Source organism: Zootermopsis nevadensis, unplaced genomic scaffold (assembly GCF_977971745.1).
Source record: "Zootermopsis nevadensis isolate Lab colony 2312 unplaced genomic scaffold, Znev_1.0 Znev_ptg000002l, whole genome shotgun sequence".
Taxonomy (NCBI): domain Eukaryota; kingdom Metazoa; phylum Arthropoda; class Insecta; order Blattodea; family Termopsidae; genus Zootermopsis; species Zootermopsis nevadensis.
In genome coordinates, this window is record NW_028259134.1 from 827823 (window position 1) to 842561 (window position 14739).

At 36.0% G+C, this 14739-nt stretch overlaps 2 protein-coding genes across 4 annotated transcripts; one reads left to right on the forward strand and one right to left on the reverse strand.

Annotated features, from left to right (window-relative positions):
• Window positions 1–465: 465 nt before the first annotated feature.
• LOC110828863 (uncharacterized) lies at window positions 466–2335 on the reverse strand. Its single transcript, XM_022061968.2, has one exon. It carries the CDS (start codon window positions 2013–2015, stop codon window positions 549–551), a length of 1467 nt encoding a protein of 488 aa, XP_021917660.2. The 5' UTR covers window positions 2016–2335; the 3' UTR covers window positions 466–548.
• Window positions 2336–2473: 138 nt separating this feature from the next.
• LOC110828827 (TBC1 domain family member 20) lies at window positions 2474–14304 on the forward strand. 3 transcript variants are annotated; one of them, XM_022061890.2, is made up of 9 exons: window positions 2474–2654; window positions 3136–3478; window positions 4249–4368; window positions 5079–5228; window positions 7110–7204; window positions 8911–9104; window positions 9383–9599; window positions 11135–11244; window positions 11855–14304. In XM_022061890.2, exons 2-9 carry the CDS (start codon window positions 3229–3231, stop codon window positions 12102–12104), a joined length of 1386 nt encoding a protein of 461 aa, XP_021917582.1. In that variant the 5' UTR covers window positions 2474–2654; window positions 3136–3228; the 3' UTR covers window positions 12105–14304. The 3 variants fall into 3 exon arrangements, with proteins under 3 accessions (XP_021917582.1, XP_087213802.1, XP_021917580.1); XM_022061888.2 differs by lacking the exon at window positions 2474–2654 and adding an exon at window positions 2673–3058; XM_087357676.1 differs by lacking the exon at window positions 2474–2654 and having other exon boundaries at window positions 2669–3478; window positions 9383–9461.
• The last annotated feature ends 435 nt before the right edge of the window (window positions 14305–14739 follow it).

Below are 14739 nucleotides of genomic sequence, written 5' to 3' on the forward strand. Positions count from 1 at the left end.
TATATTTTATCAAATACATGCTACATTAAAAATTACAACAAACAGCTGTAAACCTTAATGAACTCTGTAATTTATGTCATGTTATATTTCCGGAACCATTAAAACATTATAGTATGATTCAAGCTTCATGTGCAAATTCGAAGCAAATTAAAATATGAAGCTCTTACAACAGTGAATATGTCACTTCAGTCATGGTTTTATGGGTTGTGATGCCACGTGGTCTTGTAGGAGAAAAATGTTGCATCTATCTTCAGGGTTAAGTGACTTTCTCCAAAACATGACCTACAACTCATAAGACCACAAGTGACAAAATCAATCACTGTTTAGAGTAATTTTCCGAGACTCCATAACTAATTCTAGGAAATGAAACATGTGGACTGTGTGAATTCCCCTTTAGGCATTCACATCTTACATAGAATGCATAAAGAAAGTTGTTAGAATATGGTTATTTATTATATACACATCTTACATTCCACTAACTTGTTTTATTTCTGTATTGTCAAAGCAAGATGAAATTACTTACAGCATGTAGTTTGTGACTAACAACTTCACCACACTTTAAGTTTTATTTTCTTAAAATATAACAGAACTGTAACGTTACATATCACAAACATATATCCACAAATTATGGAAAGACTCTGTAACACACCAAATGTCAAAGTCTGGACAGAAATATTAATCAGACCAGTTACTACATTGGCTAGAAGAAAAAAGAAAAGTCCATTATAGTTTATCGCTTCCAGAGTCACTGGAACGTAACCAATGGTCAAATGGAAACGCCCATCTTTTTCATTTTTTGTATTTGCTTTGAAAACCATGTTCAGTGTCCAAGTCAGAAGTTCAACTAAAATTAATATCACAAGAACTGTTGTACTTAAAGCCAGTATCCAGATTATATATCCAATGTTGGCGAGACGGCGAGATACGCCAAACCAATATTTACACAGTGCTGTAGCAGACCACAGCAATACACTAATAATAATCTGCTTTCCCATTAAATATATATTAGACTGAAAGCTAGATTTGTAACCTCGCAATCCTTGGCCCAAACATATACCTGCAAAATACAGTGCAACATATCCCAAACAAGATACAATGCCTTCACGATTTGCAGTGACAAAATTTTCTCTTGCCACATTACTTAGAACCCAATCCTGGATTCCAGAAACAAGCATGAGTTCATGAATTCCGATGACCACAGCTGTAATTATTACTGAATAATCAGAATCTACAAACTGTAGGATCAGTGTACATATAATTTTTGTTATGGCTAAAGTTATGTAAAAGTTCCAGTGAACACCATATTCTGAAACATGCATGTGATAGTCAATCTGTTTTGTTACAAAAAATCTTATACTTCCTAACAGGAGTAATGGAACAGTACTTTTTATAGATCTCCACATGGCAGATGCTAATGTCTGTGACTTACCCTTATAACCTAAGGCTTCTGGTATAACAACAGCATTAGATATAACAAACATTCCTACACCAGTATCCATCAATCCGTAGCCAAATGTTTCCGTCTTTGCAAATCGTCTAGGAAACACTTTAAAATCCACTGCAAGAATACATATACCAGTCATCAAATTCATCACAGCTCTGAAATTTGTTACAAACGGCCTTTTATTTGGCAGTATCTGTGTTGTTAAAAGTGTGCTTACATAGTCTTGTGACAATACTTTCCTACATGAAGTACAGCAGTATACAACACAAATAAAAAGGCCCACCATAAATATTAGTGTAATAACAACATGTATGTCACTACATATAGTAAAGCATAGTACAAGAGGCACAATCATAGTTATAAAATCTACAAAAATTGGAAGCCAACAGACAAAATTCGTGGGAGTAGAAATTTTCTGAGGCTTCAAACACAATAAAACAGCACACAAGAAAGTCGATAGAAATATTCCAATTGGAGCCGGTAATACCACCAACAGGATTTCTGTTGGTGTTGTTCCATTCAAGTTCTGCATGAACTGCTCATGGTAATGTTTGTAATTGTATACCTCCATGATACTATTTACTCTACACAACACCTCTTAAAAATACTTTAGGATCAGTGAAATGTGAACAAATTTTACAGTGCTTTGTTCAAAACGGCTACTTGAGCCAACATTACAAAGAATTCCTTCGAAACATCCACTGCAACACGTAGATGCTCAGCCTTCATCACAGATAACAACGGCAAATATTTGTCTGTACCTCCAAATCAAGTGATCGTCAGTTGTAATATAGACAACCTTCACATGTCAAACGTACCACAGATTAGCTATTGACAAGGTAAATTATATGGATATGCAACTCCAATGCGAATGATGGGCAACGTTTCGGCGGGTTTTGTGCTGTCACCTATGTATAGTAGAAAAACACTACGCGACGTGTGTGACGTAAGCAGTAGCCCTGTCGATAAGAGGGTTAATTACTCTTCAACCTCCAGCATTTCTCGTCCCATGAATCATTTTGAAACCCTAGGAGGAGGAACTTACTCCATGTGAAGGGTTGGAGTGTGTTATGTTTTATTTCATTTCTGTCCATCACGTGAAGGATTCCTAGCAACATGAAAGTTTCTTTAAAAATTAGGAAGTATAATAAACATTTCATCCATGTCAGACCATAATCTCCTTATTGAAATGTACGTAATCATAAAAAAGGTAAACATTCATGATGGTTGAGGATAATTAAGGATTGGGAAATGTGTATAAAAAAATGTGCGGTACCTGAGGACGAGGACGAAAATGATTCTCGAAACGTGCGAGTATTTTCTCAATTAAACCACCTTACATTACTGATAGTTCGAGAAGAATTCATTATACATTAGTCCTGCTATTATTTCATCGACGCCCAATTTGCATCGTCAATAGCATTGACTAATCGAGTTACATTTTCATCCAGCGCCTGTCTGGACGTGACTCATACGAGCTGTGACGTACAACGTGCATTGTGCTGATGGTTTGTACTTGTGATCGTATGAAATTTGTAATTGTGAAATCTGTAGTGAAAAACAGAGAACGCGTCCTACTTTCATAGGAAAATAAAAGATGGAGCCCAGTGTTATGTAAGTAGTAATGAGTAGTGTCACTAGCTTCAAATACCTAATTAAAAAATATTAGTTTTCGCTTTTCTTTGTCTCAGGGCTCTTGGCAATTTCGTGGATGCATTTCGTTCACATGTCGTTTGTGGTATGTGTAGTCCATCTGTAGATTTGTGATACAAAATGTGTCAGCAATGGAAAGTTGGGTAAAAAGAGGTGCCTTGTCATCAAGATGGGAAGACAATACAAATTACGTCAGTGATTCTGTATCTGCTGAAGAAGACAGCGATAAAGAGGACGAAGAATGTGTGAACCTGGTTGAATTAAAAAGTGACGGTAGTGACAACCATTTTTACCACGGCCGTTTGGGACCGCAGTTAGTGCAAGAACCGGAGAGAGTAGATCGGAATGGATGTGTTGCTGCAGAACTGAGTTTTGCTGAAGGTATTTGTTGTTTCTCATTGGGTCTGAAGTGTTGCATATGTTATTGACCAGCAAACATAATTTTGGATGTTCATGATTTCAAGTAATTTATGGGACTTATCTGGGTCTTGGGAACATGGCAATAAACCATCAAGTTTCAAGAATTTTCAAATTATGTTTAAATGCAGTCATGGCGCAACATATCTGAGCAATGACACTTTTGTACTTACACTGGATTCTCACAGTACTTGATTGAAAATCTGTTATCAGATTTCTAAGCATCAGAGGTAGAAATTCATGGCTGACAGGAACAGCTATCATAAATGTGGGTGATTACAGTGGGCAAACTATATGTTTTATTGTTTTTGAAGTTGTATCAGGGCCATTAAAATATGCTCATTTATGTGGCCTGATCAATCGGGAACAGCGGGAGAAGGCTTTGTAATAAAGGACAGTACTTTTATATGTGGTGTTGTTAGAAACTTTAAACATGACAAAAAAAGTAATGGCAGTATTCTGTTTTGCCTAATTTGGGAAGAATGTAATTATTATATTTATTGCTGACTCAATATGGTGTCTTTGGCAGTGTTTGTAGGGTTAGTATTAACATGCTAGGGTATTTTATTAGTATGAAGTTCGCAGTTTTGGTCATTCATTGTGAGTGCTGTTTTGTGCTGATGACATCAGGGAGCAGAGTGAACTGTTTCATCTTTATATTTTATATGAACCAATCTCGCCCTGACATTTTTACACTGCTTTTTTTAAATGCTTGTGTGTAACTGTCTTTTTAGCACCTCTGTCCAGCATAACAAGAGAAAAGTGTCGTCAAATAGAAGCTGCTCTTGCTGAGGATCCAGTTGATACCTTAAAATTAAAGAAACTTGCATTGTCTGAAGGTGGCCTTGTTAATGGTAATTTTATTTCATGTTTAATTGTGTAGAAATAAATTATGCAATTTATAAACGAGCAAAACCAGCTGCTTTTAAGTGCTTTAACTGTGCTCCCCACTTCACATTATCAAGAGAAGCAGGTTAAAGTTCAGATTACTTTTCATTTCTTAGTGTTGATGTTTCCAAGAATCTCTTACATCATCCTAACTCAGGGATGCCAACATTTCACAAAACATACTACAGCTGGCATTTGTCAGTGCAATACAAGAGGTCTTCATTATCCACGGTTAATCAGAATTGGAAAACTGGCAGTTAAAGTGAATAATTGCCTTTAAGCAGGGAATTTCCATGCATAAGCAATAATGTAAATGGGGGTTGATATGGACCAGATCATCCCAGGGTACTGTGGATGGATTTGTAAATTGAGAAGGCAGCATGCCATACACGACTTCTTTAACAAGGAATTATTTTCCGACAACTGATGTTACAACTCCTATTGATGATTAGGTGGCTGGAACAGAAACCCGGCCACTCACCTCTGTCTTCAGCCTTGGATAAGAAATTGTTGGCTTTACCTTCGTGCTCCTTTCACACCCCCAGAAATTTATGTGCTTGGACATGGAGATTTCTTTGTCTTGAGGCAATGAAAGAACTCCAGAAGCTTTGGAAATTTGTAGGCATGTAGAATGTGCCTTTTTTAATAGAAAATATAAAACATTTATGTACACCAGATGCACTCAGGAGGAAAGTGTGGCCAAAACTGTTGGGCCTTGATACGCAAGCAGCAACAGAACCGCCAACTGAAAAAGAACTAGAAGCTCACGCGGAGTATCATCAGGTAGTGTTGGATGTTGACAGATCACTGAAACGTTTTCCACCAGGTAAATATATAATGATTTAATTGTATTAGTATGTAATGCCTTCTTCCAATAATTATCACTCACTCATGCATTCCCGTGTCTTCAACATTTCTAATCAGTGCTGACATTGTGATGTTATGTATGTTCTCCATATGATAAGGACGTGAATTGCGGATGAAAGCGTAGATTCGCATATTCAAACCCAATGGCTTGCTTTCTGTTTGTCGTCCTTCATTGCCATTGTAAAATTAGGTTTTAGTAAAAGGTTCTGGCTTGACAGCGTAAAAAAAAATTCCATGTCCATGATCTGAGCAGTTTACTCTTTTGGCAACTTAAGCAGTCGTATATGTGGCCAAATCATGAGAACACTCCAAGGTACGAGAAAACCATCTCCTTTTATGCAAGAAGTTCTGACAAGAACTTGTGATGTGTGCGTTCATTAATTGCTACTCTTTGTGTACAGCGACTAGCAGAAATGACAAGTTAGTAATTGTACATTTACTTCTCTGTGACTATTCGTAATTTCTGATAACACAAATTTCCACTCACTGAAGGCGAACTTAAACATAACATTAAAATATATTAAAATTTTTGCCGTCAATCACAAATATAATAATGTTAAAAGATTAAAACATCATTTAACGTTCCCCATCGAGTACTCGATTACAATAGGAACTTACACGACTAGTTTCGGCTATAATTTAGCCATCAACGGGTGTTATGTAGTTTAAACTTATCACTGAAAATGAAGACTATAAATCATAAAAAAACAATAAAAATTAGTAATTCAGTGATAAGTTTAAACTACATAACACCCGTTGATGGCTAAATTATAGCCGAAACTAGTCGTGTAAGTTCCTATTGTAATCGAGTACTCGATGGGGAACGTTAAACGATGTTTTAATCTTTTAACATTATTATATTTGTGATGGACGGCAAAAATTTTAATATATTTTAATACTTATGAATCACAATATGACGCATTTACAATATCTTATAAACATAACAATTGTATCGTAATTTTTAATACAAAAAGTAGTTCAGGGAAGAAGTTCATTCTGTGTGGTGAGTCAGGCAAGACCTATTGAAACTTAATGAGTGATGGCTGTCACACTTGTGGGTACTGTTAATGTAACAATTTCCATGGTAATCCTGTGCAACCTTATAATTTACATTGCCGAAAGTTTTTATAGTCTTTACAGATGCAAAAATGTAAACCTACAGACATTCAACCATTTTGCGGTTTAATGTTATTTTTAAATAAAGGTCAGTTGCGTGTGGGTCCCATTAATATTTTTATAAAAAAAATTATGTTTATGGTTTTTCTGATTTTAATATCTCTTACCTTTAGATTTATACTTAAAACATTATAAATATAAATTCTTATTCGAACATTCTCTTATAAATGAAACTACAACATGGATATTTAATTATTTTCACAGTTTTCTGCTGTATAATGCATTTCAGAATTTAATAAATTCAGGGTGCAATGGCCGGAGGAGGATTAAGCCCAACTGCTATTTATGTTCGTGCGGATGGAACGGGTGAAAGTCCTGATGAACATCTTTGAAACAATTTATTGTAGATGCTGCTGTAAAGATTAATATTTTTGGTTTTAGGGATAATAATTTTTCCTGTGGTATTCAATGACATGTATAAAATGGTCAGGCCTGTGATAACCTTTTGGGCAAGAAAGATTGATAAGAAATATAAGCATTGTCAAAGTTATTAGTTACAGAAATTCAGTGACTTTTTTCTGTGAATAATTTTCATTAGTATCGTTTGTGACTAGTAAGTTATTGCGTGTGTGGTAGGAAGCACCCACAGACAATACGTCTTTGTGCATTTTGCCTTTTTGGCGTGTTTTGAATTGAGACAAAATGTTCACATCATCTATTCTAGGTATCCCATATGAACAGAGGGTGGCGTTACAAGATCAGTTGACAAGGCTTATTCTCAGGGTTATTATCAAATATCCTCATCTTCGATACTACCAGGTAGGTTAAGTCATGCATATATGTATCTTTGCAAATCTTAAAATTTGAGGCGGTAATTTGGAGGTGAACACAATATAGGACAATTAAAAGAATTAAAAAATAGTCCTTGTTAAGGAGTATAATATATAGTTTAAACAGCAATGAAACGTCTTCAGTTGCTTTCTCATGAAACTACTGATTTTGAAGGGGAGAAATAACTTGAGAAGGATAGGAAATTAAATTCCAGCCTGTATACTTGTGCCCCTTTTCCATGCCAGAATACTACATAACTATCAACAGCACACTAGAGCACCACATGGCTTTTTCGTTGCTAAGACATAGTAACAATATCACACTTCAGTCATGTCGTAGATGTACGGCATGTAAAAGAACCTCACGAGCATGATACGAGATGTTTCGTAAGCAAGATTCAGCGGTCATTTCTCACCCAAAAAGTCTCCTGATTAACTACTAGATGGCTCTGGCAGTCAAATCAGGATTGAGTAGAAATTGTGCAGAGTCAGTGGGCTGGTCACTCACTACTTCACGCACGACCAAGACCAAGAAACCTCCGAAAAGGAGGCGGCGATATCCCACAACAGGGCTGTAGTGCCGAGAAACAACATCACACTTCAGTTGTCTACATCCATATAATATTTCCTCTCACCTAAATTTATACAACATAGATAATTCAGCTTCTTCAACATTCATGATAGTAGTCATATTTTATTTATTTTTTATTTTATTTCATAATACAACTATAATGTGCATGTGGGGGCACATGAAATTGCTGGTATGCCAGAGAAAAATCAGAACATGGGATGCAGTGCTTCATTGCCTTTTGGATGCTTCAGTCCACATAAAGGACAATCATAATGAACTAATGTTACTTTCATGCACAATCCACAGGCGAGCTGAGATGTTTATTGAGGCCGAAGGTAATAACTTTGAACAGTTATTGTAAATTTGTGAATAAAGATTTTCCATGTGTGTGTTTGCTTTGTCTTATTTTTTTAATGTCAAAAATCCATAGTCCCATAACCATTATGTGCTTGTAAAATTTTTGATTGGGAATGACATTAGCTATAAGCTTCTAAATGTATGAAATTTTATTGTGACTCATTGCATAATTATTACCTTAGTTTCATTTTCAACTGATGAATTCTGTATGAGGTAGAAGCACCAATCAGTCTTATGTCAAAATGTTTGATGGCAAAATACAAAACATTGCCAGTGATAGAACTGTGGGGTATTTATCATGGCATAACACAGTTAATGACTGTGAAAAATGGAAAGTTGAGATTAAGATTTTTGAGAGCATACCCAACACTTGCAGGAATATCTTCAGAATTACTTTTTCAAGGGATTCCTGAAAGTAGTGGTGTACTGATGTAAGCACAAAATTATGTATGGGCCTCCCATCCCGAGCACATTGAATGACACTAAGGAATTAAATTTTTATTTTATTTTAACAAAATGTAGTAAACTACCAAACTTCCAGTTACTGCCATTCAGTATAGTAAAAGTCGTAAGGCCACAACTTTAGTAATAATTACTGTTGTGGAGTTACAGGTTAAAATTCTGCTTAGGGCATGAATATTTTTTGCAGAATTTTTCTACTTGTTCTAATATTATTCTTACTTCTTATTGTGAGTGTCTGATTAGCTGTTCATGAATTTAACATTTAACAGCAGTTTTATAAAGGAATACTTGCCTCTTGTCTTTAGGGCTATCATGATGTAGCAGTAACTTTCCTGTTAGTGGTTGGAGAAGCAGATGCATTCCAAATCATGGAGAAATTATCCACAGAACATTTGAAAGAATGTATGGAGCCCACTATGGACAAGACTTCCTATTTGCTCAATTACATCTACCCACTTATACTTAGGGTGAATCCAGAGTTGTATGAATATATGGAAAGGTAAGATAGTGTTTGGAATATGAAGCACATTAGAAGTAAATATGTATGTATATGTGAACATTGATGATTAATATAGATGTGTTATCACCACTGATTTTGAACTTAGCTTAAAATGTGATATTAGGAAGGCCCAAGAAAATTATGGATAATATTAATTTCCAGATTGACGGTTATGTATTTGATCATGAATTAGCTTCTAATATAGTTCTGTCAGCAGTATATGTGTAATATCAGAGTCGCCTGCTGCGCCCTGTCTTCAAATACTTCTCTTTCGCTAGGTCTGGTGTTGGTACAATGTTCTGCTTGCCATGGTTCCTTACTTGGTACGGTCACAGTCTAAACCAGTACGGAGATGTGGTAAGGCTCTACGACTACTTTCTTGCTTCTCCTCGTTTAATGCCACTGTATGTAGCTGTTGCTCTTGTGATCCACCGATGTGATGAAATTTTTAGTGTGGATTGTGACATGGCCAGCATTCACTCCCTGCTCTCTCAGGTAAGTTCCAAACACTGCGTAACTTTGACTTACACATCTTTATTCATACAGCGAAAGTTTGGTTGTGTAGTCATGTCATCAAGGTATTAGAAATGCTTCCATAAAATTAAGTGGATTACGTAATGTTTGTGTTGTTATAGGAAATATGAAGTCAGGACATTTTAAGCATTACATGTGTGAACTGTTACATCAATGTATATTTCCGGTTTAACGATGTTTATACATTTTTCTGGTACCCAAGGTTACATTTGGATTTAACACATTCTAATTTTTCTTCTCCATTCTTGTCTGTCTGCCCACAAATCCTCTTCGATGTTTCGCTCCCTCATTGATGATTGAATTCCCTGTATCTAGGTGTTTGGAAGACGTCCTCTTTTCCTTCTTCCAGGTGGTACCTATTCCATGACCTTCTTTGGTAGTCTCTCTTCTGTCATCCTTTTTGTATGTCCATACCATTCTAATTGCTTTTGTTGGATAAAATCAAGAATTGAATTTTGAACATTCATTCTATCTCTAATAATTTCATTCCTTATTTTTTCCCATCTCAACACCCTTGCAGAATGTCTAAAAAAATCCATCTCAGTGGCCAGTAATTTTTTAAGTAATTGTGATTTCATAGTCCAATCTTCTGAGCCATATATCATGATACTGCTAACTATTGTTTTAAATATTTTGGTTTTGGTATCTGTTGTTATCTGTTTATCCCATAATATACCATTTAATATAGAGATTGTCAACTTTCCAGAATTTATTTTTGATCTAATTTCCTTGTCTTGTTTCCCAACATTTGCAATTTTCACCCCTAGGTATTTAAATTCTTCAGCCTGTGTTATTGTTCCCATCCCTTCTTCCAGGACCAAATCTTCATTTATTCCTCCTATTGTCATATATTTTGTTTTATTCAAATTGGTATTTAGTCCCCATTTTTTATATTCCTCTATTAATTTTCTAGTCATATATTCTATATCATCATAGTCTTCAGCTAGAATCAACTGATCATCAGCAAATTGTAATGAATATGCTTTATTAACATTTATTGTACAGTACTGGAATTGGAGGAATTCCCGTACTGTTACATCAATACTGCTTCTAAAGGTACACAGTAAAGCTGTCTCACAGTATGCCAAGAAAGATCCAAGGTGTCAGCTGGATGGTAAAATAAAAACAATGCACTCATTCACATTCCTGCACCAAAGGTGATAAATTCACAGGAAGACATTGCAGCGTCTAAAGAATGCCAAGAGAGAAACGAGATGTGTGTGGTGTTGCAAAAATACATCTATGGACTATTAGACCCAATGTTTAAATGAAGGTTATTAATTAATGCTGGCAGTGAATGTGTTAAGATATCACTTATTAAAAGCTTGATTTAATATATTGTGTTCTTTGCTGAAGTAATTGTGTGGGCAGCATGTCGGAACCGTGGAGAGAGATCTCGTAGATAATTTATTATACTTTATTGTATTTAGGTTTACAAAGGTTTTTTCCCCAAATGATATTCAAACTCAGAAGGAAATTATGTGTTGAATTAATAGATTCCAGATAATGTACCATTTGAAAGCCTTCTAAAACAAGCGACGAAGTTACATGAAGATTACCCACCAAGAAGCATTGAAGCTGAAGTGCAGGAGAGATTTAAGAAAGAGTAAGTAATTTTTTTAAAAACCAATAAGTAATTTATTGTGTACTAGCACTTTAAACAAAATATTTGCAGTTCTAATGATTCTAAAGGATCCATACTCAAAAACTTGCATTGTAAATTTTCCTCAGTTAATTGCTCACAGTCTGTAATTTCTGAATAAAAATATTATGCAGCATATTGCGCATTGCCTGAGTTATATATGTGTTACGTTTTGGGAGTTGGCTGTACTCCAACCTTCAGATGATTCATTGTCATTATGCTAACATCTTTTATGACACCTAATTCATGCATGTATGTTCGTGAAGTCGGTCTTCATATTTGATGGCCGTTATCTCATAAACAATATGTTGTATTGAGACTGTGTTGCTGCAGTTTGGATGAATTATATGAAATGTCATAATTAACATAGAAGGAAGTTTCTTATATCTCCTTTGTTGGGAACTTTTCTCAACAACAATGATTATGTCTGTCTAAAGGAATGAACTTGAGTTTAGTAATTTTTTATTCTTGTCGTCATCTGTAAGCACCTAACTCTGACCTGACTTATACACAGTTTATGTAAGCTAGAGGATGCGTTTTGAAGTACTTGAGCATTGTTTTTTTTTTTTCACAGGCTGCAGCTTAGAAGATATGATGACAGACCTCAAACCCCGAGAGTACGTCGTCATAACTTAAGAGCACTTTGGCATTACGTTGCTGAAATGGACAGATTGCTCCCACACTGGGCTTTAGTTCGTCACGTTGCTGTGCCCCGTTTCCGTTCTCGATTCGTTTTTGTTACCACTGCTGCGCTGTTCGGGCTCTATGCTTACTTTCGCATGGCAGATGCACTCGGTGTGAACAGCTCATTGCCCGTTAGGTAGTACAGAATCTGTTATTTTAGTCTTGTGCTTGTTAATAATACATATTGACATATTTTGAATGTGCAACCTCCTGAATATGTAGAATGCTTCAAACTGATATCTGCACTTCTGTGATGTGTGCATAGATAGGAATTTTCTGGTTTAAGTGCTCTTGCAATCATTTTTCAGTCAACAATCATCATGGCTTGAATCCAAAGATTGACAGTGACAAAAGTGAGATTTGAGGTTTTCACAGCAGCGACCATAATGACGATGTTCTTCTGGGTTTTGGCACCGCGTTGGCTGGTTGACCAGTCATAATGACCCCAAAACCCAGATGAGTATCATCATTAGTGACAAAAGTGTTGCATTTGTCTGCGAGTGGAGAACTAATAACTTTGTGTTCCTGTATTCAGTAACTAGTGAACTTGTACTTTGCAGGTACGTCTCTTGTGTGCGGGGCTTAAAATTAAAATAGGACGTTGTCATACAATGGGCCCAGTATCACATTGTCAGACTTTATCAATTTTGGCCTGTTTGGAATGACAGTTGTTTCATTATGGACTGGAAGCATACCAGTATATATATTTTAAGAAAGGTTAACATTATGTTGATTCCTGAAGGACGAGTACAGCAATTTATAAGGTACCATTTATTTTCAGTAACATTCAGGCAGAGAAAATTATTGTTTAGAATGTGTAGATGCTGGATACATTATTCATTAATCATATTCTTTGTTTTTATGACTGTTGCTGTCAAAGCAGTACAGTAAAGTCTCAGTGTAAGTGCAGCACTCCAAACTTACAAACCATCATAAGATTTGAGGTTTTCACAGCGGTGAGTACGAAGATTTCTGTCTTCTGGGTTGATGCGCTGTGTCGTCTGGTCGATGTTTACCATCAGGGCGATGACGGAGGCAGTATGACCTCTGAAACTTTGGTAAACATCGACCAGACTACACAGCGCAACAACCCAGAAGACAGAAATCTTCTTACAAGCCATTCTTTGAACATTTTTGCTTCAGAATGATTTATTTTGCTATATGCATCTGACTTTTCCAGGATGACTACAGAACTCTATGCTTTATTTCACCCACATATGTGCTGTTTGTAGAGGTCCCTTCCTATTGGAACAATGTTTGTGTTGTGATAAAACTGATCCAGGCTCTGTGAACTTCTTCACTAGCAGCAGCACTGTTTGCTCTCTCAGTGTGTCTTCATGAAACTCCTATTCAGAACCTCTGCACCATTTGCATACTTGGCCCACCATTTCTGCCGTCCCCATATGAATGGAAATAACTCAATAACATTTTCTCGGGTGGTCAGCCGCGTCGGACGGTTAAACGATGAAACCGACGTTTTGGGGACCATCTCTGTCCCCATCATCAGGGTTCTGACAGCAGATGATGGGGACAGAGATGGTCCCTGAAACATCGGTTTCATCGTTTAACCATCTGACGCGGCTGACCACCCGAGAAAATTTTATTGAGTTATGTCGCCGTGAAAGATTCAAATCAGTGCACAGTGCTGCCACATTTTGCTATACTTTTTTCTGGTCTGTACTATACAAGACAAATTCAGATGACAATCTGCTAGATACAAAGCACATTGTAAAAACCTCTTAACATCAATAATGTCCGTAGTATGCTGAGCTAGGTGCTGAGTAAAACTCTTAGTAATAATGATGTTGAGTCAGTTTTAGATTGTGTGAAATAATATCTTTCAGAAGTTGAATCTAGTGACAGTTATAATGAAATTGGTGATATCTAATCAAGAATCTGATTCCAAAAGTGGCACATGAGACATTGAACAAAGCGATGGGCAGGCAGCTTCATTTGTCATTGGATGGTGTGATGCGAAATGGAAACAAAAAAACTGGCTTCTGAATTGTGTGATGTCCATAACAAATATTGTCAAAACAGAAGATTTAAACCCCCATCCTGTGGGGCTGCCAGCCAAATTTTAACTTTGTTGTTAATTGGTTTACCAGTGTCCTACTCTGATGCATGGCCAGTTGGACCATGAATAAGCCTCGACACATTGCAGATAAGGGATAATTTACATATCATGTGAATGTTTTCCAGGTCATTCTTGTTTATGTTGTATTAGCAGAATGAATGATTGTTTTTGCAATTGTGACTGTCAGTACAAACACGCGATATGCCATTATGTTGACAAAAATGCATTGGCTGTTGTAAAAACAATAAATGTTTTATTATTAATTTGTTTTTATTCTCTTTGATTATTATGAATATTATTGGTCTGTTTACAAATATTTGTTATACAGAGATTTTACTGTATAATATTCCATGATTTCGTTTATTGTATTCAAGAATGGATGTCAGTTCCAAACATAATTTTGGTTTTGTAATGTGAGAAAAAATATTGATTGACTTGAGTTTCATAGTGTTTTATCACTGGATGGTTACTAAATTAAAAATGCTATGTGGTCTCGCTCTGAATTTGGAAGACAAATAACTGAATTTACATGAACAATACCCCAGCAGTCTTCTCAGTTTTTATTGCAGCAACACTAAAGCAAAAGTGAAAAATGGAAACTGTTATGATAGGAAGACTTGGTAAAAGTGCAGTATAGCTAAAGGAAAGGAATGTAAGTGATGGGAGTACTGAATATCATTACTGTTTCTCTGCTTGAA